A 23,493-nucleotide genomic window follows, 5' to 3' on the forward strand; every position below is an offset into this window, starting at 1 on the left:
TGTATTAAATACGAGCGTGCGAGCTAGAGGACACGCCTCTGCGAGGCATGGCGCAGACTCGGATTCCGCGCTCTGCGGAACGGCGAAACGGAAGCCCGCAGGGGCCTTTAACTCCGGCGAGAATACTCGATACGGCGCAAGTCATCCGTCGCCCGCCCGCCCGCCCACCCTCCCATCCCTTCGTTCGTTCGTTTGTTTGTTTGTTCGAAATGTTGTAATCCCCCAAGTATGTATCATCCAGAAGCGAGATCAGGGATATAACGTAACGAGGAAAAACGGCCGAAGCGATCGCGAGATCGCGAGATTTTTCTTCCTCCAAATCCCCCCCGTCGAGCAACGAGCGAACAAGATCGATGATCCCATCGAGGGTGGGTTCATCGTGGATGTTTTACGCGCGACGATTCGAAATACGACGCGAGGGATGATGCGACAGCTTTCCAATATTATTAGCACACGTTTCAACGTAAAAAAGCAGCGTTCTTTATTACGGAAAAAGAGATTAATCCCTCTGCGGAATTAATCTTCGGATAATAAAATCAATTTATTGCCTGTATATTTTGTTTTGTGCGCAATAAATCCTTTCGTTTCAGCTTTATTAAATCGAAAATAGGAAGCGACATATGCTGGCTGTATATACTGTATCACAGATAAATGCATCAGTCAAGAAATGTGATAATAATACAAAATAAATTCGTCAGAAAAACCAAGCACTAACGCGCTTGTTTTGAAGGCAGGAAGAGCTAACGCGAGGCGCTGCAAGTAATATAACATCGTACTTCGTACGTGAGATTTCGCTTTCCAATAGCTTAATCAACGTCGTAAGGCACTCTATCCCGTCATCGCCACGGCTTTCGAACGGCCCCCGTGCTGGTACTTCTTCTGATACCTTGATCTGCAATTCAAGAATAATATTCGAGTATAGCCCATTACGGGAAAATCAAGGAAAATATATGTAAACGGCTTACGCAATGTATTCGGTGACGTGAGTCTGTCTCTCATATCCGAGGTCCAAGTTTGGCACCTAGACCTGACGAGATTTCTTTTAACGACTGACGACGGTCGCTGGTACTTTGCCATCCTAAATGATAACGAAGGCACGTCTTTAATAGTTATACGAAGCAGAGGCAAGTCTACGACGTGTAAACGAAAAAAAGAGCTACACTATTACGTGGACTCGAATTCCTTTAGGTTCTTCCTGGCCAAGGTCTTCTGCGTGGCGAACGAGTACGATCGAGCCGAGAGCGGTCGTTCCGTTCGAGACTGCCGAATTTCGCGATCCTGCGCGATCACCTTCATTCTCTTCGGCGGGGACTGGGCGAACAATTCCACTATATTCATCGACGCTGCGTCACACTTGAAAACGTTAAATCATTCTATTCTTAGCACGCTCTTATGTACGCTCTTATACGCAACGAAATGATTGTTTGAGCGAAGAAACGAATAATTACCTGTAATTGTAAACGATGAAGAAAGTCCACCTCTGCCGAGTTTAAGGGCGCATCAACGTGCAACTTGAGCATACATTGCAACGCCTCCTTGTATACTTTCTTCAACGTGACAACGCGTTCGGTCCGCATCAATCTACGAACTAAGTAACCACGTGTATAAGCGTTGATGGTGTTCACCGCTCGTATCTGTATGAAAAATATCAACTTTAATATCTTTCATAACAATATTATTGAAATGCATTGTTAACAATTTATAGTATTAAAATTGTAGCTTGTACTCACGTGTTTCTCGTGGTATACCGAAGTGTCTAACACCGGTACATGCGTGGTATTGCTATCTAAGGGAAATAATTGCCGACTGACAGTGGAATTCTTATATACAATAAGGTCGCGCGACTCGTAATTGCTGTTATCGTCATTATTATTGATATTATTATTATTATTATTATACGTAGTATCGCATAAACTCACTTTTCTCGCAAAATCAAAATCGAGAGTCCTCGGGGAGTTGTCCGCGGCAACGGATTTATGATGTTTAAGCAGATATAAATTTTTCATGGGGAGATAATCTAATGGGCACACAATCACTCGGTTCGTCAACGGTAATTTGATATTACATTGTGCTTCCGCGCGTACATTGCCAGGGGATTTTTGTTTCGCGTTCGATTCTTGTCTCGCTTCACCGCTTGCCGATTTCGCTTTTGCATCTGAACGCGGCGTTCCAGAGGCACACTTTCGCATCTCAGCTAACAGAAGCAACTGCTGCTTCTGGAATTCCGCTTGCAGCAACGACTGTTCTTTTCGCTGGCGATATATCAATTCTATCATCTGCTTCTTGTGCAACTCCTCGATTTCTTTATAAACTGTCAAGAGTTTATCAGGTGTGAGGGAAGACTTCATTTTAATAATCGGATGTGCTTTGATACTTTCCATTTTACGCCGCATCTCATCTGTACGAGACAACTGAATCTTAGGGCTATTCGTGGACTCTCCCGTGGACTCTCTACTTGATAAATTTAATAAACTAGCATCATTACTTTTCTCTGATATTTCTAAGGAACTTGTCTTCTTAAGATCTGTACTAAATCTACGATTATGTTTCGTTGGCGTGACATTTAATCTGCTCGCATCTTCTTCAACGATTACCGCTTCAGTACGACCGGCAGATATATCTACTTGATGTGGCTCTGTCGTATCATTAGACTCCCCATGCTGAAAAGTTGGTTTGCTTCTCGCTGTGTCATCTGATTTACTTGTAATTTCAATATCCATTAATTGTTTGTTTTCCCATTCTACCTTAGGTTGCGCAATGTTCCATTGCTTTCGTTGTGATGTGTTAGTGGTAGGTGTGGGAACATAATTTTCATGAGTCAATTCTGTATGTATATGAGCGAGCAACATAGGGCTGGGTGTATCTAATACGTAAGAACCTTGACGCGACAACTTAGGCGGATTTTCTGTTTCCTTGGAAGCCTCTGTGGAAAGTACATCTTCCTCATCATTACTCAATGATATCGGAACTATATCCAGTGTTCTGGGTATTTCAGGCTTCCAACTCTCTGACAACGTCACGTCCTCATTCAGCGTCGTTGCTTCTGTCATAGTAATACATTCATTTTGATCCGCCATGATCATTACAGGTTTTGAATCATTAACAATATCTTCTGTTAAACAAACTTGAAATTGCGAGTGTTGTAGATCTGATATGGAGGACTGGATATCATGATTATCTTTTATCTCTCTAGCAACCTCTGACACTGGTTCAACAATAGTTGTTTTGGAGTACGTGTCACTGGTATTGGTATCGCTGGTAATACCATGGCTGGATATGTCACTGTCCGAGCTATACCTAATACTCTTTAATTTATCTATTGGTTCTATTATGTCAGCTTGTACACCTTTATCTTGAATGGTACGTTTAACAAGCTGCCTGTTCCTCAAATTTTCTTCCACTTTGGCCGCTAGGGACCTATAACATCTCATTTCCTCTTTGATGGTATCGGTCATCTGAAAATAGTGTAATGTCAATATAAAGCACATATCTATCCTAATCTATCTCTATCCTAAAGATAACAATGTGTCGGTTAATGAATATTTACTAGCGGTGGGAGAAGAGGTATTCCGTTTATTTTGAGACAGGAGGTATAAAATTCCTGCTGCATGTTTCACGTGTGATTTCGAGTCCAAGCTTCAGCGTAAACCAGCGCTTGTGCCTACAAATGAATCGTCGCTATTCCTTACGTTTCTTTTTGACGATTTCACACTTTTCAAATTTTCACACGAGGCTATCCACTTATCATTCAAATATCCAATGTATAATCACCAAGGAGATAAACTCCATGGAACATTAGCGTCCCGAGACTCCAACTGATCACGGACATGTTTTGAAAATGACTACTTCCGGTTCGAATAAGACGTATCTAGCTATATTGTACTCCTTGGTCTGTAGAAGAAAATCGCTGGTATTGAAAAAAATATTATTAAAATTATTTTTGTAACAGTTTAATTAGGCCCGTTTTTAACTGTGGATATGAATTTTTTAATCGTTGATAGAAATATTTTAATATTTTTGTCTGAACAGAATTGTGAAGAAGGTTTTCGGGGCTCTAATGCAAAAATAAGAAGAATTTTTATTTCTTCTCAAATTTAATATTAACAAGTCTTGAAAAAAATTAAAAAATTTAAGCAAAATTTATAACATTATAATTGGAAGAGATAAAAAATTATTTTTGACGAATCTTTTTTAATGGATTGATTCTCTGATGTTGAATGCAACTCTTGATGTTTAAAGTAATTTTAATTCAGAGAATATGAATAAAGGGAAAACTTTCATAAAACATAGAAAATTTTTTTTTTATTGCTACCCTTCTCTTTTTTTATTTATACGATCCTGTATCGAGTATGGTGTACGAAAATCAAACCGGAAATGGCCAGTAAGCGAGGCAGCATTCGCTCCGCGATTCATGATTGTTTATATTTTGTCACGTTGATGACAGCTGGAGAGATCACGCCTTTTACTGAAAACGCAACGAAGAATATCATTGGAAATGATTCCGGTAATTATAATATTTTGTACGGCATTATTAATACGTAATAACTATATTATTGATTCTTACAAATCAGAATTATATCTCTAACCTAACCTAACCATCAATTTTGATTTTTTGAGAGTTTTCTTGCGGAAATTAAAAAAAAAAGTCTTATATTTTAGAGTATAAAACTTTGATTAAGAATCTTTGAAAAAGAGCGTGAAATTGAAAATAAATAAATACTAGGAATTAGAGAACTTGTGCTATATAACCTAAAGAAATGATTGAAGACAAATTCATTCAGTGAGAATTCTAAATAAAAAAATTGATTGTAATTCTCGATTAGGTACTCTAATGTATCATGTGTATTCTAATGTATTTTCTAGCCGTGCGATACTTTGAGAATCCTTCATTTGCCTCCGGAACTTTCTGATGAACGGCGAGATGCATTATTACAGAAATATGGTGCGACTAGCACTAAGACGATACGGCCATCCAGTACTTACACTATCACTTTTGCCAAATTCCCATCCCAACAATTGGCGGCAGAGGCATTGCTGCGTCTACATCAGTTAAATGTCAAAGGACAATATTTGTCGATTGAGTATGCTAAAAAATCTGTACCTGAGCTTGGGGAGAAAGGCTTTGAGCATAAGACACCAATAAGCAGCGATGCAAAAATAGAAACTATTAGTAAATCTCTTGTCCAAACATTTGTGCGAAAATTAAACAATTGGACGATGAATTATGAGTTCAGTCAGTTGCCTCCACCAAATATAAGATACAAGTATATCAAGCCAACAAGGACCACATTGATGAGAATAGCCATACAGCTGTTAACTCAGCCAGCTTTTTATACGCAGGTAAATTTTTGGGTTTTTGTTACAAGATTTCATTTTATTGGGATTTTAAGTGACAGCATTACAGCTGTCGCATATATTTGTAGGTGTTGCATTTGATGAATAAGATGAATCTACCTCCTCCCTTTGAAGAATTAGAAACGGAATTTCCTATGCTCAGAGAAATATATAACATGGAGAAGTACAAAGGTAATTTTGATAATTTCAGCAATGTAAGCAACAATTGAGAGAAGTTAAATTAATGTAGCATTCTTCTATTCAGATATATTCTACGAGCACAAGAATGAAGAGGAGACAGAGAAAGAGGAATCTGAGTTGGAGTCAGATGAGGAAGATAATGTCCGACCTCTAGAAATTATTCCTGTTAAGAGGAAACGACAGCAATCTACAAAACGTTTGAAGATACCAAAATTTGTGAATCCCGCCAAAAATATCGCAACTCCTTCGTCCACGCAAAAAGTCAAACCAGAAGATATGTTTGAGTCCGTTCAGCGCGGAGAGACTAAAAATTTCAAGATTGAATTAAAGACTCTGGACAAATCATTGGAAGCAATGCCCGCTAATCAGGATAATATCGTGACTGTAGACGGCGGATTCGGCCTGATATTTCCAATTAATAAAACTGCTGAGGACGCGAAGGATAGCGGAGAGACCGTGGAAACGCAAAAGAATAAGTTTATAACTTCTGAGGAATTGGCAGCTAATAAAATTTCCGCTAACGACCAGAGGCTACTTCCTGTGTTCAAAAATTATCACGCGGGCAAACCTTCCAACCGCCTCTACATAAAAAATCTCGCAAAGCAAGTGGAAATGAACGATCTACATTATATTTATCAAAGATACGTTATTACTAGCTTGAAAGACGCCGAGAATGAGTGAGTATTCTGCTAATACTGTAATAGTTCGGTTTTTACTTGATGATTTATATGTTACTTTCATTACGCGTTTATTAATATCTGCATTCTAGTTACGATGTACGACTTATGCAAGAGGGTAGGATGAAGGGACAAGCCTTTATTACTTTACAAAATACTGTACAGGCAAAAATGGCTCTTGAGGAAACTAACGGATATATTTTAAAAGATAAGCCTATGGTTGTACAATTTGCCAAAACTGCTAAAAATTGATATATATCATGCTGCTTTGAACTTAATTTATTTCACGACATATTCACGACATCACGACATAACAACAATTAACTGTTGTTGACTAAAAAAATATTATACTTTTAGAATAAATGATTATAAATTACAGTCGAAGCAGTTTTATTGACGCAATTTTATTCAACAATTGAAAATTAAAACTACCTAATTTGTATGTGTTATATTTCACTTGGACAAATGTTTAATTATTTAGAATGTGATAAACTTTGATAATGATTTATTTTTAAAAAGCAATATATATGTTTAGACGCGAATCTTTAAATGTTTCTTGTTGCGATTTATCTAATAATCCACCTTCCTTCCACATTTATCTAAAAAAGAATAAAAATTACTTAAATTAATAAGATATACAACGTGAGACATAAATGAAGAAATCAAAGGTACTTTTTACCAGTACCAGAGGTACCTTTGCACAACAGGTGTTTAACTCGAAGCTAGTTTATAGGATATTTCTGAATCTTGCATGTGAAATTCAGGACATTATATATTTGATCAAGAACAGTCTTGTATAATAAACAGAGTGATATTATATAATTTATACAAAGCACGCGCATAGATGATACCGCACGAAAGAACATTTTCAATAAATGCGATTTTATTTATTAACATTTGAGATGTAAACGATTAAGACGATTAACTTTATTTTTTAGGATCACTGAAGTAGTAGTACCCGAGCATAGCGATATTTAATTTTGAAAATATGACGAAGATGACTCGACATTTTCCTTCGCGCGTAATGTTTGCTAATTGAAATAAAATTGCGCGCACGCACACGCACACGCACACGCATACGCATACTTACGCAATTAAGAGGAAATTGCACATGACGTTGTTCGTTTACTATATTATAAAAAGAAATATAACATATTATAAATTATCGATTAGCTTAATAACATTGTCGACAATCGCTAATTGCAATTCTTTTTGCATACCTAGCTGGAATTCGGCCTTTATATTAATCATATTTTCGCAGATGGAGAATATCAAATAAAATATATATGCATAGCGAAATCAAACTTTAGCTCGCGAATACGAAAAGCATTCCGTTGCGCACGTTGCGGAAAATTCGTCGCTTAATCAATGCGGGAATTCCACCTTTCTCCATCTGTTAGTTCCAATCGGCATCATCTTCCTTCGCTCACACTCTCCTTCGTATCGCACTTCTTCGCGATTTCATTGTCACAGACATCAGTGCCATTTCTTCATAAGCATTATTTGATATTTAGCGGAAATGGATTTCCTAAAAATGCTGTAGTTGATTTCAAAAAATGCGAAAATGGATTCTGGATGAAAACTCTCCCGCGCGTTTTCGTACAAAATTCATGATCCCATCCTTCGCGTGTCACTTCTTTCTCTGAGATCCTTTGCCCCGGGTTATTCCGCATAATGATTTCGTGATCAACAATCCCCGGCACTGTGCGTTACATTCGCCACTCATGATTCATCATTGCCGATTTTGCCGATTTTATTTTTATCCATAAACGCATACCGCGACTTTTGCTTTCTCTGTTATTATCCGTATCGTTCCTTTCTTCCTCTCTCCATTCTGCCATTTAGAATCTTGGAATGAAGTGAATCGCCTTCGGATTCCCGTCTTGCTTCGAAAATCGCATTTTGCAGCAACTCTCGAGACTCGCTAGGTGAACTCGAGTTGTTGTTGGTCGAGATCTTCTGATGCTGATGATCTTCTCGGTGATCCGTTTTCAGTCACAACACCGTCGATTTCGCCATTTTTCTTGATCTCAATGCAAGTGTTCGATGACACTTATCTTATTTGTTTCGCTTGTTTGGTGTTGTGAATGGTCAACCGGCTGATCTCTACATCTTGCTTCAATCGAAAGCGAGACCTGGTGAGTTGTCCTTGATTCTCTTCGAAATGGCATTTCGTTTCCTATGTCATTCAGGGTTATCAGGGCTATCAGAAAAACGATGAAGATTGCCAAGAAGCCGATCGTGAACAGGTGATTCCACCAGGTGCTGGAAGTCCACCACCAGGTTGCCCTATAGTTACCTCTCAGCAGGCTGATTATCCGTAAAGTGATGCTCATTATTAGAATCACCATACCGATGGCCAATATGTATCTCACCGTGGTCAGCACATATTGGCAGGCCACGCGCGTTCTGCCATGCATGCCTTCTTGATGCTTGCAATGATGATCCTATGATTCGGTCGAGATCGCAGACGACATCAATCAGTTGTGACTCAATTTCGTCTTCATCGTCATTAAAGATGCACATGCGTACATAATTCATACGCGAAACGAATCACTTAGCGAAGAAAAGGCAACTTTGCAGTTGTAGTATTCCTATTGCAACAAGAAGAGTAGCATTGGATAATCGTTTAATTGCCATCCAAGCTATGAAGATGGATATGTGCAATTTATAAAAATAACACTCCACTTAACGAAGACAGCTTTGTAAAATGATTGTATGTACGTTCTCTCTTGTTACGTCCTTAACTTTAAAAAAAAAGAAAATAAAGAAGTAGAGGAGTATCGTATTTTTCTTGATACGATACATATGATCTCACTTGGATACTTTCGTCCTCTTCGGGTTTTCACGATTATGAGCAAAAGTGTAACGCAAAAAGTCAAGTGTTTTTCACGGAATTCAGAAGTGACGAAGTCGAGAGAGATGTATATGTGATCGGTTTTCCAGGCGGTGGAAAACTTTTACATGTGCGGGGACAAAAGTTCGCATTGTACCGATAATGTGAAAGATCCGTGCGTACTTCGCAATCCGCTATTTCGAGCAACTGTTTCACCTGTTGTTCTTTCTTTTCATTTTCCTCTCCGTGCCGCTCCCTCATGTGCGAGAAAGGTAAAATATATATATATATCTCTACGTGTCGTTGTGCAGCCTACATTTAAGCGTAATGCGTGCCATGCGTGTTCCTCGCAAAAGGGGCACGGTTGCATGGCAATAATTAAATGCTCTTCGTAGAACGACGCGACACGACGTCTTGCGCGCGGTGGAAGGGAAAGAAGCAGGAAGGAAAGAATACGGAGGAAAAATAAAATGTATTTATCATTATATTCAGATATGATAGGCTCTGTGGATGGAAGAGTATATGGGAAGACTATGGGCGTCCTTCAAAAGAAAAAAGAAGGAGGTAGAGGGAAGTTCTGAGGAGACAAAGCACCTCTACGTTATTCGAGGACACGCGGGTAAGATCGGGACATTAAAGTAATGGGAATGTGACAGTTTTCCGTGTCATTCCTCCTCCCCCCCCCCCCGAGATCCTTCGCCCCGCGTTATCCCGCCTAATGGCTTCGTGAGCAACCCTCCCCGGTATTCGACTTATGCACTTTGCGTTGCGTTCGCCATTTGCGATTCATTGCTTGCAACTCCATTTATATCCGCATGCAACATTATAACTCACACAGGATAAGCGAGGCAGAATAAGTAGCTTTTACTAAAATGTTTTCCGCGAATGCCGACACGGGCGGTGAAGAACGCCCGTGTCGGCATTCTTGACGTGAAGAACGCAAGCTTTCCGGGAGATGCGCATTGAATCGTCTAATACGCGACATTGATTGATATAAGTGAAGAAATCAAAGTTTAACCAAAGATACTTTTGCAGGACTGTGTTTAACTCGAGGCCAGTTTATCGGATGTTCCTGAAAATCTTGCACGCGGGATTCAGGACATCATGAATCAAGGCTAATCTTATATAAAAAAAAACAGGGCAATAGTCTGTTGTAATTATATAATTATATAAGTACTTATATAATTATATAATTATATAAGTAATAATTATATAATAATTATACAGAGCACACATACATACACACACACACACACACACACACACACACACACACACACACACACACACACACACACACGATACATGCGAAAGAACATTTTTGACGAAATGTGATTTCATTCATTAACATGTGAGACGTGTTAAGATAATTAACTTTACTTTTCAAGATCACAGAAATGATAGTACCCAAACATCGCGATATTTAATTTGAAAGATATCGAACGAAGGCGACTTGGCATTTTTCACGCGTAATGTTTGCTGATTGAGAAATTACACGCGCAAACACACATATACATATATATACATACGTACACACTTACGCTCATATTCATGCAATTAAGAGGAAATTGCCATGACGTTATTCGCTTATTATATCATAAAAAGAAATAGTATATTATAAATTATCGACTAGCTTAGCACCACTGTCAACGCCAATCGCTGGACGGATAATTGCAATTATTTTTATCTGACTGAAATTCGATATTAATTATATTTTCGCAAATAGAGAATATCAACTAAAATATATATGTATATCGAAGTCAAAACTTTCGCGAATAGAAAAAGCATTATAGCGTGGAAAATTCGCTGCTTAATCCGCATGGGAATTCTGCCTTTTCATGCCCTTTAGTTCCAATCAACGTCATCTCACTCACACTCTTCTTCGTATTTCATCGCGTCCATGTCATTTCTTCATACGCCATATTCCTTGGTATTTAACGAAAATGGATCCCAAAAATACTGCAGTCGAAAAATGTGAAAAAGTTTGAATAAAAGCTAAACTCTTTCGCGCGTTTTTACACGAAATTCGTGATCGCGTCTTTCGCGTTATCCTCATCGTGTGTTATTCCTTTCTTCCTTTGTTCAATTTTCTAAATAAATCTTCAAACTCGTGAACCTGTTGCGAGTTCCCGTTTTACTTCCAGTATTGCGCATTCTGCAGCAACTCTCGGGTCTCATTGGGCTGAAAAAATTGATGATCGAGACTTCGACGTGACTGATGACCTCCTCTTTGGTGATCCAGATACAACGCTTGAATTTCATCATTCTCCCTAATCTCAAGGCAAATATCCAACACATGACATTTATCCCATCTGCTTCGCCCATTTGGTGCAGTGAATGGACAACCGACTGATCTTCACGTCTCGCTTCAATCGGTGGCTGGATCGGAACTTGATCATGAATTGCCCCTAAATTCCTTTCGCATAGCATTTTTCTTACGCGTATCAGAACCACTAGGAAGACGCCAGTGAAGATTGCCAAGAGACCGATTGTGATCGGAATGTACCACCAGCCGTCGGATTTCTCTAGCACCAGGCTCATTATCTGCAGAAAGAGTAACAGCATCAGGAGTGTTATACCGATGATCAAGATGATCATCAACGTGATCAGCATAGATATGCAGGCCACGCGCGCTAGATTGTGCATGATGCCGGCTGTCCGTGATGCCTAGCGGTATCGTGATGGTCCAGTAATTCGGCCGAGATCGTAGACGACGTCAACTCGCTTTCATCCGATTTCGATTTTATCAGCAGAAAAAAACTTCGCAATTATTCCTATTCCCAGAATGAAGCAGAGAAAATCACTTAATCGCCATCTATAAAGATGGGATATCTTGCGAGTGCACAATCCATAAAATAAAACACTCCACTTAACGAAGATAGCTTTATAAAATCATACTCTTTTTTGTTACATCCATAACGTCTTTAAATAAGAAAATAGTGAAGCGTAGCAAAACTTCGCATAGTATCTTGAATGGATACTTCGGAAGATCCGTGCGTGTACCTCACAATATCGATACTTCGACCAACTGTTTCACCCTTTCTTTCTTTTTCTTCATTCCTCCTCTACGAATCGCTCCCTCACGCGTAAAAGTGTGTGAGAAAGGATTATGAATAAGAGGCTATATTTATATGTCGTTCTATATTTAAGCCTGATATGTCATGCGCATTCCTTGCAAAAGGACACGTCGCATGGCATGTAATACTCTTCATAGAACGGCACGACTCGACGCGGCGAGGTAGAAGGGCGAAAGAGAGGAGGGAAAGAAACACGAGAAGGAAAAAAATGTATTTATCGTTATGCAGATATAGTAGGCTCTGTGAGATAAACACGAAAGCACGATGCATTTGCAGCAACTTTCAAGTTTCGCTAGGCGAACTCAGTCAAAAGCTATTGGTGGTCAAGGTCTTGACGCTGTTGTTGATGATATCCTCCTCCCGACGATCTGTTACAGGTCGCAACATCTGAATAGATTTCGCCTATTTTTTCCTTGATCTCAAGGCAAGTGTCCAACGACATTGGACACATCATTTGCTTCGCCCTGCGTTTGCTCTGAAGAGTGATCAAGCCGCCGTTCTCCACGTTTTGCTCCAATCCGTTGGATCGGGATCTGGCGAGTTGCCTTTGAATATAATCTTCGAGGTAGCACACCTTTGACCGCGCCATTTAGAGCCGTCAAAAAGACGCCGGCGAGGAATGTCAAGAGACCGATCGTGAACAGGTTGTTCCACCAGACGCGGGTTGACCTGTGGTCGCCTCGCAGCAGACCACTCACTATTAGAATGACGCCTAGCATCAGAAGCACCACACTGACGATCGATATGACCGCCATCATGATTGGCACACACTGACCGATCACGCGCGCCCTGCTATGCATGTCCTCGTGGGGTCTGCCGTGATGATCCTGCAATTCGGTCGAGATCGTAAACGACGTCAGTCCGCTTTCATCAAATTTCGACTTTATCGCCATTAGAGATGTATACGTAACTCATCATACGCGAAACGAATCATTTAGCGAAGAAAAGGCGACTTCGCTTCCAAGTTATTCCAAGGACGAAGCGTAGAATAGTTATTTAATTGCCTTCCGAGCTATGAAGATGGATATCGCGAATGCGCAAACCGTAAAATGAAATACTCCATTTAATGAGGACGGTGTTGTAAAATGATATCCTCTCTTGTTACGTCCACAACTTCAAAAAGAAACATGAAGAAATAGCGAAGCGTACTTTTTTTTTACGTGATACGATGTCAGATTTAGACACTTTCGTTTCTTTCGAGTATTCACAATCATGGATAGAAGTATAACGCGGGAAGTTCAGGCCGAAACTCAGAAGCGAAAAGAGATGACGAAGTGTCATTAAGATGTGTATAAGCTCGACATCAGATGGAAAACTTTTATATGTATGGAAACAAAATTTCGCAGTGTACCGAATGAAACTACGGACCCGTGCGTGTATCTCGCAATCCGATACTTCGAGCAACTGTTCTTCTTTTTTTTCTTTCTCCTCTTCGAGCCGTTCCCTCACGTGTAAAAGTGCGTGAGAAAGACATATTATGGATAAATGTCTACATTTATGCGTGATGTGCTACGTACACTCCTCGCAAAAGGACATCGCATGACAATAATTAAATACTCTTCGTAGAATTACACGACGCAATGATGCGACGCCTTGTCCCTACGCGCGAGGTGGAAGGGAGAGAGGGAGGGGGGAAAGAATACGAGTTGGAAAAAAATATATTTATCATTATGCAGACATGGTAGGCTCCGTGGAGTAACAAGAGTAAAAGATAAAGCGTAAAGACACGAATAATACTAATATTTCTACGTGAGGTTGACAGAAAAATAAATGGAAAGTCTGGTACGCGTCCTTCAAGTTCAGAAGGGTTGTGGAGGGAAGTTTTGAGGAAACAAAGTACTCTACATTATTTGACACGCGAATAGAACCCGGATAAGTAGAACATTAAAGATAGAACATTAAAGTAATGGAAAGACAACAATTTTCCGTATCGATTCCCCGAGATCATCCTTCGCCCTGGGCTATTTCGTGATAGCTTCGTGACAATATTTGTCCGGCACACTTTACTTTGCGTTCGCCATTCGCGATTCATCTCTTACCGACTTCATTTACATTTGCAAGTGCATGTCGCGACATTATAATTCATAGAATCAGTGGATCGCGCGACTTTTGCCAAAACGTTTTCCGCGGACGTCCACGCGTGCGATTCTCGACGTGAAAAACATGACACAAGATTGCCAATGCACATAACATTGAGTCTCATACACGACATTCGTCAATTTTGTATTAAAATTCACTCTTAAAAATATGATTGAAAGATGCGAGGAATTCTGAATGAAAACTCATTCTCGTGCGTTTTCTCTGTGTATTCGCATATCATGTCGTCTCTCTCTCTCTCTCTCTCTCTCTCTCTCTCTCTCTCTCTCTCTCTCTCTCTCTCTCTTTCTCTCTCTCTCTCTCTCTCTCTTCCTCTCTCGATTTTGCCATCTAGGAGGACTTCGAATGAACTATTGAATTTGCTACGAATTCCCGTTTTGCTTCGAGAATCATATTTTGCGATAACTTCCGGGTCTCGCCGTGCTGAAACTGTTGATGGTTGAGATCTTGACGTGGTCGCTGATGATCTCCTCGATGATCCGTTCCAGATACAACGCCTGAACGGTCAATCTCGTCATTCTCAAAGAGAATGACACTCTGTCCAATGACACTCGCTTCATCTACTTCGCTCGTTTGGCGCGGTGAACGGTCAACTCGCTGGTCTCCACCTCTTACTCCATTCGGTGGCTGAATCGGGACATGGCGAGTTGTCCCTGAACACATGCTTCGAGGTAGCATTGCTCTGATTATGCCATTCAGGCCCAACAGAAAGACGCCGATGAGGATTGCCAAGAGGCCGATTATGAATAGATCATTCCACCAGACGCGGATTGCCTTGTCGTCTTCTCGTATCAGACCTCTTACCAGCAGAATGACACCCAGCACCATGAGCATCATACCAACAATCAAGATGACCACCATCATGATCATCACACGCTTGACCAGGCGCGTTTCGCCATGACTGCCTTCGTAATGCCTGCCGTGATCCAATGATTCGGTCGAGATCGTAGACCATGTCAACCCGCTTTCACGCGATTTCGACTTCATTGCCATTAGAGATGTAAATACGCATTCATAATTCATACGCGAAGAAAAGACAACTTCGCAATTATTTCTGTTTCCAGATGAAGTGAGTAGGATAGTCGTTTAATCGTCAGCCGAGCTGGAAATGAATATTGCGAATATTGCAATCCATAAGTGAAACACTTTGTAAAAAAAAATATATATATATCTTTTTTATTTTGTTCGCTATATTTTTATGTTTTTAAAGTTATGGACAAGGGAGAAATATATACACATAATAAGAAATGTACACACACACACACACACACACACACACACACACACACACACACACACACACACACACACACACACACACACACACACACACACACACACACACACACACACACACACACACACATTATTCTGCCTTGTTACGTCCCAACTTTAAAAAAATAAAAATAGAGCGAAGCATATTTTTCTTGAAATACATACGATGTCAGACTTGGACGTTTTCATCTTCGAGTTTTCACGATCACGGACAGAAGTGTAATGTAGAAAGTCAGACGTTTCTCGTGGAATTCAGAAGCGAAAAGAAGTGACGAAGCTGTCGAGAAAGATGTGTGCGTGTGTGTGTGTGTGTGTGTGTGTGTGTGTGTGAGATCGGCACACAGAAAAACTTTTATGTGCGTGAGGCTATCAACATTGCGTTATATCGAATGATATTTCGGAGGATTCACCTCGTGTACCTCGCAATCCGATACTTCGAGCAACTGTTCACTTATTCTTTTTTCATTTTCCTCTCCGAGCCACTCCCTCACGCGTAAAAAGGTGTGTGTGTGTGTGTGTGTGTGTGTGTGTGTGTGTGTGTGTGTGTGTGTGTATGTGTGAGAAAGACGTATTACAAATAAGTGCCTGAATATATGTGTCGTTATGCGTGCTTTATTTACGCGTGATGTGCCATGCACATTTCTCGCAAAAAAAGCACGTTACATGATAGTAATTAAATACTTTTCATAGAACTGCATGACGCGACGCGATGCTTTGCCCTTACATGAATTAAAATGGAGAGAGGAAAGAGGAAAAGAACACGAGAAATAAAAAAATGTATTTATCATTATATAGATATAGTATGCTCTGTGGGAATGAGAGTCGATCGAAGCGTGATACGCACTTAACATAAATACACTTACGCGAAAGAAGAGTAAATGGGAAGACTGGTCTCGTAATTTCAAAAAAAGATATTTCAATGTAAAAAAATAAACTGCTATTTTATAATCTAATTTGATAAATTAATGAGAAACATCGAGAGGATATTAATTTACAAAATAATTTTCTAGTCTTAAAACTATATCAATATAATGTAACATGCAATTTTATAATTTAAAATTAAAATTTCAAGAATCAAGTATGTTCTTGATACGATTATGATAGTAGATATAATTTTTATAAAAATAAAAATCTTTTTTAACTTTAATTTGGCTTCGTGACCCGAATACTTCCCTATTCTAATTACATACTTTGTGCTGCATTCACCACTCGTGACTCATCGCTTGCCAACTTCGTTTATATCTGCAAGTGCATGCCACATTATAACTCGCAGAATCAGCGGCTTGCGCGCAGCTTTTGCTGAAATATTTTCCGCGGACATCGACACAGACATGGTTCTCCATATGAAGAACGTGATGTAAGCTTGCGAAAATGCGCATCGCATTTGAGTCGTCTCATATGCGACATTCCGGCGTTGATTTTGCATAAATTCACTCCTCTAAAAGTATCGCGGTTGAAAGTATTCTGAATAAAAATCGCCCGCTTTTACCTTCCCCATGTTATCCGCACATCGCGTCGCTTCCGTCTCTCTTTCTCGATTTTACTAGCTCTTCAGGTGAACTTGTTGCTAATTCCTGTTTTGCTTCGAGAATCGCGTTTTGCAGCAACTTCTCGCTCGGTCGAGGCGACCCCGGGCAGAGACTATTGGCGATCGAGGTCTCGACGCGGTCGCGGACGATCTCCTCCTCGGTGATCCGCTCCAGATACTGCGTGCTTGTCTGAACAGCCGACTGATTGTCATCGCTGATCACGATCTGCGGCGTGTACGGCGACGGCGGGCTGCGTCCCGGCGAGCCGTTGTCCTTGATCTCGAGGCAGGTGTCCGACATCTGCCTCGCCTGTCTAGCTTGGGGAGTGATCAAACCGCCGGTCTTCACGTCTCGATTCAATTGATAACCAGACCGGGACCTGATGAGCTGCCCCTGAATGTATCTCTTGAGATGTTTCTCCTCCTTCTTCGTCAACACGCTGTTCAGAGCAATAAGCAGGATGCCGGTGACGATCGCGAAGAGACCGACCACGATCAGAGCGTTCCACCAGCTGCTGGTCGTCTTCTTACCCCATTGGGAGAGATCGCCCCACGTTAGACCGCCTATCAGCAGGAAGGCGCCTAGCATCAGGAACATCACGCCGATGTATAGTATCCCGGTCGAGATGATCACCAGCATACCCTGGCCGGCGCACGTCTCGCTCTGCGTGTCTTTGTGTTTACCATGACGATCCAGCAATCCGATCGAGGTTTTAGACAACGTCAAGCCGCTTTCGTTCGATTGCGCGCTATTACGACGATCGCGCGCGCGACGCTGCTGATCCCGGCGCTCTCGTTGACGCTTGATGCTAAGCGCCGCCTGCATCCTGTAACACCGCAAAGACAACCCCTTGGCACAATCAATTCCATTACATCTGCGGCGAATTTCTACCCTCGCGCGTCTATGCTCGTCTCGTTCCACTGCATCGCAAGATTTTTCTCTTTTTTTTTTTCTTTCTTATGTATTCTGTTTCTTTTTTCTCTGATAATTCATGTTCGATGTCGAACGAGAAACTCACTGTCATGATGGTCGAAAGTCTCGCGAAAGAAAATGTCGAATTATTCTATCGGTAAAATCATGTTATTGCGAACTACGCAAGCAATTAGCGCGCAAGATGTCGATAAAGCAATAAGCAAAATGACATAAGAGATGTAACGTAAAAAATTAAGCTTAAGTTTCAAAAGAACTGACGAAGTTATCGAGAGATATATGTAATCCAGGCAGTTAAAAACTTACGTATTCAGGGGTAAAACTTTGTATCGTACCGAATGGTACCTCAGAGAGGACTCAAATGTACTTTGCAATTTGATACTTTGAGCAACTGTTTCGCTTATCCGATACTTCGAGCAACTGTTTCGCTGTTGTTCTTTTTTTTTTTCATTTGCTTCTCGAGGCCGCTCCCTCATGCATAAAAATGCATGCGAGAAAGAAGCGTATTATGAACAAATACCTACATCTACATGTCGTAATATACGTTTTACTTACTCGTAATGAAATATGTTCCTCGCGAAAGGGCATGTCGCACGGCAGTAATTAAATATGCAACGTTCCTCTTGTCTTTACGGACGGGGGGGGGAGGAGGGGAACACGAAGAGACGAAAAATGTATTTAATTGTATTTAAATGTATTTAATGATTCTTATTTAGTGACACAAATATCATTTTATCCTTGTTATTCATTGAATGCCAAAACAGAAAGAACAATGTTTATGTCACTATATAAAGAGCCCATTATATAGAGGTAGCAGGTTTCATGTATACGAATAACGAAAATTGGGCGAAGCGTGTGATAGGTACGATAATATAAATAAATTTACGCGAAGTTGACAGAAGAATAAATGGAAAGACTAACTGGCACGCGTCCTTCAAACCTGTGGGTGGAAAGTTTTGGCTAAGTACTCAAGAACTTTGTGCTGTCTGAGCTACGGAATATTAAATTAATAGGAGGACGACATTCTATGCATTCACCATCCGTTAATATTTATCCATGTTCGAAGAATCGGTCTAATATTTCGCAATTTTACTTCTCGCCACAATTCTTTCGGTAAGAAAAAAAAGAAAGACTCATCATTCACAGCTCGAATCGGTTTCTTCGTTTCGATAGTATAACAGTTATTTTTGCGGTTGGTGATTTATGCGATTGGTGATGTTGCTGTCATCATGTGTTTTAGTATCTGCATTCCAAATGCAATATACGACTTATGTAAAAGACAGAATGACGAGACAAGCCTTTATTATCTCGCAAAATATCGTGCGGGTAAAAATGGCTGTCGGGAAAACTAACGGTTATATTAAGAGATAAACCTACAGATGTGCAATTTGGAAACTATTTAAAAACTATTAACGTAAATCATTGTTGCTTTTGATCTTAATTTACTTTACGGCATAATAATTAAGTTGTCGATTAAAAATTTGTATTTATAAGATAAATTGTTGAAGTTGTTAAAAATGATTCGAAGCAGATTCGAAGCAGTTCTGCAGTGTCAGCAGTTTTATTTAATAATTAACAACCAAAGCTATCTAATTTGTACATATATGTTCCACTTGAATAAGTGTCCAACATCGTCTAGAATGTAATAATTTTGAAAGATTTATTTTAAAGAATAACATAAATCTCTTTGGGCTCATAGCTCTTTAAAAATTTCCAAGTGCTTTATCTAAGCTAATAAAGCTTTATCTAAGCTAATAAAGTGTCCAGCGCTTTCGTTACCTCGACGAATATTTCATCCACTGTTCCTTCCGCATTAATCTAGAAGAGTATAAAAATTATTCAGGTTAATAATGTATACAATGCGAGATATATAAACGAAGAAATATTATGTGAATTTGAACTCACTCTGACAACTTTGTCTTTGTAATGTTCAATGATCTCGCTGTTCTTCTCGTTAAATATTTTGATTCTTTTTTCGATTGTTTCCTCATTGTCATCCGCTCTTTGGGACACAGCGGCGCGTCCGAGAAGTCTCTTCTTCAAAGTGTCGTTTGCTACATCGAAGAAGAGGATTAAATCGACGGGGCAAACCTGCACAGCAACACATCGATAATTGAAAATACAAATGAAAAGAGAATGTAAGCGAACCTTTTCCTCAAAGAGAATTCCCTGATCCTTTTCACGGGGGTAACCATCGATGAGAAATCCAGTCTTCGTGACTCCTTCCTTGCGAGCCTTGTCCATCTTTTCCTTTATGAGCTCCAGCACGATGTCCTAGCGAAACCATATGATCTTCACACTGAGAAAAATCAGGTTCGTTCGCGTAAGATACGCGATTTTTTTTTTTTATATATATATATATTTATCTATTTATATCTCTTCAATTCTCTTCAATCCTCATTCATTCTTGCGATAATCTCTTTTAACAATTTCACATTTATATCTTTTTCATTTCTTCTCGTATTTTGCATCTCTCTTGCATTTCTATTTAAATGAACAGAGGTGAAACTTGAAATTTAACTTCGAATAAAATTACATACCGTTGGCACAAACAATCCTTTGGACATCAGATCTTGAAGCGACGCACCCCTCTCGCTGCCGCTGGCGACTTCTGCCCGCAGCAAGTCGCCGCTGCTCAAGTGAAGAAACCCATACTTCTCGATCATGCGATCGCATTGCGTTCCTTTGCCGCATCCCGGCCCGCCGATTACCCAGATTGTTTTCATCTTTCCCGCGCGGCTTCCCCGCGGGGGATGTTAGATTGAAAGCTGCGGGGATATTTAAATTCTCGAAGAAGCCACTTTGGCAGTTCGAAGCAGTTCGAAAAATTGCGGCCTTTCGGTCTCCAGCTCAAATATATGCACCTATTCCGTCTTCAGCTGACACGAGTGCAAATTTTTTTCTGTAAATTTTCAACAAATTTTAATTTTATCCACCTCCACATAAATCAATTGGCGATATGTGTTATAAGTAGCTACATTTAAAAAAATAAAGAAATAACTTTTTTGGGATTTTCAAACTAAAAATCAGAATTGTCACAGAAAATGAGTTCTGAAATTCAATTACTTATTTCCAATTTTTCCTTGACATGTTTTATAAGTCATACAACGACAGTGAAAAGTTTATATTATCAGATGCAATACAACCTTAGAAATCTAATATAATATAATCTAATATAATAAATCTAATATAATTTTGAATGCAAATTTCAAGTCAATAAAAAATAAATGAGTATTGAAAAAAGAATGATTATAACAGACATTTAAATAAAAACGCTGAAGAAAATAAAGTATTTTTTAGAACAAGAGTATTTAAGGGAATTATAAACGAGGTTGATATTCATCAGAAGAATTATCCGAAGAATTATCAAAAGAAAGAAGAATTATATCCCGCAAATCTCTATAGAGCGATTTTTTTTTAAAGAAAAACAAAAACAAATAATTCGTTTGATGTCTAACTAGATTTGGACTATAGATTGCAATAAAATACAGATATTTTTATTTATTATAAATTTTTAAGAACCAAATTGCAAAATCTAGCTTTGTAGCAACCATCATAGCTTCATAACAAATACATAAAAAAAATCTCATTGCAAAATGTTACTTTTATAAGATGAAATACAGATGAATTCAAACAAGTATCTGCTATAGACGTAGAATAGATAATTATTTAAGAGTTAAATTATAAAATCTAGCAAATTAGAGCAAATTTCATAACTTTATAACAAATACATAAAAAAAGTAGTGTCACGTCAAAGTATTGTTTCTACGAGATATGAAATATGATTAAACATATATCAAATATATATTCGCATAGATAATTATCCACAGATACGGAATAGATAATTTTATTAATAGATAATCTTATTGTTGGCCTATCACTCTTGCCGACTCTTAATATTCCAAATAATCGCAGTCGAGCCAAATTTCAGAGTCATCGATTTCTCGCGCCTTTGCGCCCTTTCGCGGAGGAAAAACGCGCCTGCGCTCTCAGGACAGCCCATCGATGTTCCGGCGTTCCCGTTACCTTGAACTTTCGTCGAGTGCCTTTGCGGAATCAGGTGCAAATGCGAGAGACGAAAAATCGACGATTCCGAGCAAATTCATTTGGTATTATCAAATAAAATGAACGCGTTAAACCTAAGGATTCTCCGAAGATCGTCCCCATAAGCCTCCGTTCTTAATTTCAATCACGAAAGGTTGGAGAACAGGTTAAAGGTACAAAGGTCGATTTCGAGGAACACTTCTGGGAACCGCACCTGTAACACCAGACAGGGTTGCAGAGTAATCGTCTGTCAACGACGTGACTTTCAGGCTTATTCCTCGCCTCCGTTTGACATCGACGAGGGAGAGGAAGTTGTTTCTCTGACGACGGACCTTCTCGACGTTCACCGTATCGATTGACGGGAACGAAGAGCGTAACGCGGGAGCGCGGGAACGACTGAAGTGACTTTTCCGGTCCCGGATCGTCGTGTCCCGTTTGAATTACGTGATGACAGCAGAATTACGTGATGCGGCGTATATATATTACACAATATCATAAAAGGCGGATCTACACAAATATAGCGTCGCTCGAAAATAAATCCGTGCGGCGGGGACGCAAGAGGGATGAGGGGAGCGCAGGGGGATGGGGAGGAGAAACGATCTCGTCCGGGGATTGTGCGGGGATACGAATCGCACTCCGGATCGCGCGTTTTACGTAACTGCGAAACGCGAGAATCTTGCGTTACGCGTGTGCGATTCTTGAAATCGCAGACTGAAGAATTATCCTTGTTTCCATCAATACCTTGATCTTGGTTTATCTTTTATTTTCTTTCAATTCGTAGAATTATATAAAGATAGAAAATTATTGAAATCAAGATTAATCTACGTTGATGGAAATGGGGGTTAGACTGCTAAATCAGCCGCATTAATTAACGTCGATTCGCGCAAAAAGCTGAGAAAAATTAAATCGTTCTCTATGTGAGAGATAGTTAAAATTAATTGGGTCGAGAGTTATAAGATATTGTTTTAAATACCTCAGTTTCTGGATGCGACTCGTTTTCGTTGCTGCATCACAATAATATTGGCAAACTGTGACTTTTCTATTGCGCGCCTGCAGAAATCGTCCTTGAGAGAATAATTATTAGTCGCGTAGTCAAGAATCTATGAGTGCCCCTCCTGATAACGAGTCACTTCCTGGAAACATCACGACGCGAATTAGGCGTAATGTTTATGACGCGATCTGGCAGAGGTTTGTTCGTGTTGGTCCCATTTCCTACATTCGAGTTTCTTGTTCTCCCTTCCTCCAACATCCCTGGTGGGGAAATTTTTTTTTAGAAAAATGTATAACTTTTTTTAAATTAAATTTTTTCGTAGAATAAAATATTCTTAAACTTTATCATAAAAATAGATGAAATTTTTTCTGAAATAATCAAATTTTCTTTTTCATCTGTAGTAACATTCTGATAATGTATAAAAAAATTGGAAATTTTATGGATAGAAGATAAATTTTTTTTTTATCTTTATTTCATATTCGTTCTACAATTAGAGATTTTC

At 39.5% G+C, this 23,493-nt stretch overlaps 4 protein-coding genes across 8 annotated transcripts; 1 reads left to right on the forward strand and 3 right to left on the reverse strand.

Moving 5' to 3' along the window:
- Nucleotides 1–456: 456 nt before the first annotated feature.
- On the reverse strand, nucleotides 457–3,834 carry LOC105426387 (uncharacterized). 2 transcript variants are annotated; one of them, XM_011637594.2, is made up of 6 exons: nucleotides 3,548–3,832; nucleotides 1,731–3,455; nucleotides 1,449–1,634; nucleotides 1,169–1,353; nucleotides 966–1,078; nucleotides 457–892 (listed from the first exon to the last, which is right to left on the reverse strand). In XM_011637594.2, the coding sequence occupies exons 1-6, from the start codon at nucleotides 3,608–3,610 to the stop codon at nucleotides 837–839; spliced, it is 2,328 nt and encodes a 775-aa protein (XP_011635896.2). In that variant the 5' UTR covers nucleotides 3,611–3,832; the 3' UTR covers nucleotides 457–836. The 2 variants fall into 2 exon arrangements, 1 of the variants encoding a protein (XP_011635896.2); XR_016139773.1 differs by having other exon boundaries at nucleotides 860–892; nucleotides 1,161–1,353; nucleotides 3,548–3,834.
- A 514-nt stretch (nucleotides 3,835–4,348) lies between these two features.
- Nucleotides 4,349–6,754, forward strand: LOC105426389 (RNA-binding region-containing protein 3). Its single transcript, XM_011637596.3, has 5 exons — nucleotides 4,349–4,504; nucleotides 4,864–5,340; nucleotides 5,424–5,526; nucleotides 5,600–6,212; nucleotides 6,305–6,754. The coding sequence occupies exons 1-5, from the start codon at nucleotides 4,496–4,498 to the stop codon at nucleotides 6,462–6,464; spliced, it is 1,362 nt and encodes a 453-aa protein (XP_011635898.2). The 5' UTR covers nucleotides 4,349–4,495; the 3' UTR covers nucleotides 6,465–6,754.
- Nucleotides 6,755–6,894: 140 nt separating this feature from the next.
- LOC105426390 (uncharacterized) lies at nucleotides 6,895–19,335 on the reverse strand. Its single transcript, XM_089079101.1, has 2 exons — nucleotides 15,663–19,335; nucleotides 6,895–15,324 (listed from the first exon to the last, which is right to left on the reverse strand). Exon 1 carries the CDS (start codon nucleotides 17,849–17,851, stop codon nucleotides 16,997–16,999), a length of 855 nt encoding a protein of 284 aa, XP_088935227.1. The 5' UTR covers nucleotides 17,852–19,335; the 3' UTR covers nucleotides 6,895–15,324; nucleotides 15,663–16,996.
- Nucleotides 19,336–19,488: 153 nt separating this feature from the next.
- On the reverse strand, nucleotides 19,489–23,172 carry Ak1 (Adenylate kinase 1). 4 transcript variants are annotated; one of them, XM_011637602.3, is made up of 6 exons: nucleotides 22,974–23,172; nucleotides 22,096–22,214; nucleotides 20,497–20,858; nucleotides 20,105–20,230; nucleotides 19,862–20,047; nucleotides 19,489–19,774 (listed from the first exon to the last, which is right to left on the reverse strand). In XM_011637602.3, the coding sequence occupies exons 3-6, from the start codon at nucleotides 20,680–20,682 to the stop codon at nucleotides 19,703–19,705; spliced, it is 570 nt and encodes a 189-aa protein (XP_011635904.1). In that variant the 5' UTR covers nucleotides 20,683–20,858; nucleotides 22,096–22,214; nucleotides 22,974–23,172; the 3' UTR covers nucleotides 19,489–19,702. The 4 variants fall into 4 exon arrangements, with proteins under 4 accessions (XP_011635904.1, XP_011635902.1, XP_011635903.1 ...); XM_011637600.3 differs by lacking the exon at nucleotides 22,096–22,214; XM_011637601.3 differs by lacking the exons at nucleotides 22,096–22,214; nucleotides 22,974–23,172 and adding an exon at nucleotides 22,215–22,543.
- Between the last annotated feature and the right edge of the window lie 321 nt (nucleotides 23,173–23,493).

This window comes from Pogonomyrmex barbatus, unplaced genomic scaffold (genome assembly GCF_055798465.1).
Source record: "Pogonomyrmex barbatus isolate J1 unplaced genomic scaffold, ASM5579846v1 scaffold3, whole genome shotgun sequence".
Lineage (NCBI taxonomy): Eukaryota > Metazoa > Arthropoda > Insecta > Hymenoptera > Formicidae > Pogonomyrmex > Pogonomyrmex barbatus.

What these genes read in the sequence shown, in the direction of transcription:
- LOC105426387 (XM_011637594.2), bottom strand. Translation starts at nt 3,610, where the DNA reads ATGCAGCAGGAATTTTATACCTCCTGTCTCAAAATAAACGGAATACCT. An exon ending in TTCATCGTTTACAATTACAG is followed by an intron (nt 1,354 to 1,448) that starts GTAATTATTCGT and finishes AACGTTTTCAAG; the next exon opens with TGTGACGCAGCGTCGATGAA. An exon ending in CTAAAGGAATTCGAGTCCAC is followed by an intron (nt 1,079 to 1,168) that starts GTAATAGTGTAG and finishes GTTATCATTTAG; the next exon opens with GATGGCAAAGTACCAGCGAC.
- LOC105426389 (XM_011637596.3), top strand. An exon ending in TAACATGGAGAAGTACAAAG is followed by an intron (nt 5,527 to 5,599) that starts GTAATTTTGATA and finishes TCTTCTATTCAG; the next exon opens with ATATATTCTACGAGCACAAG. An exon ending in TTGAAAGACGCCGAGAATGA is followed by an intron (nt 6,213 to 6,304) that starts GTGAGTATTCTG and finishes TCTGCATTCTAG; the next exon opens with TTACGATGTACGACTTATGC.
- LOC105426390 (XM_089079101.1), bottom strand. Translation starts at nt 17,851, where the DNA reads ATGCAGGCGGCGCTTAGCATCAAGCGTCAACGAGAGCGCCGGGATCAG.
- Ak1 (XM_011637600.3), bottom strand. Translation starts at nt 20,682, where the DNA reads ATGAAAACAATCTGGGTAATCGGCGGGCCGGGATGCGGCAAAGGAACG. An exon ending in AAGGATTGTTTGTGCCAACG is followed by an intron (nt 20,231 to 20,496) that starts GTATGTAATTTT and finishes TGGTTTCGCTAG; the next exon opens with GACATCGTGCTGGAGCTCAT. An exon ending in GAATTCTCTTTGAGGAAAAG is followed by an intron (nt 20,048 to 20,104) that starts GTTCGCTTACAT and finishes GTTGCTGTGCAG; the next exon opens with GTTTGCCCCGTCGATTTAAT.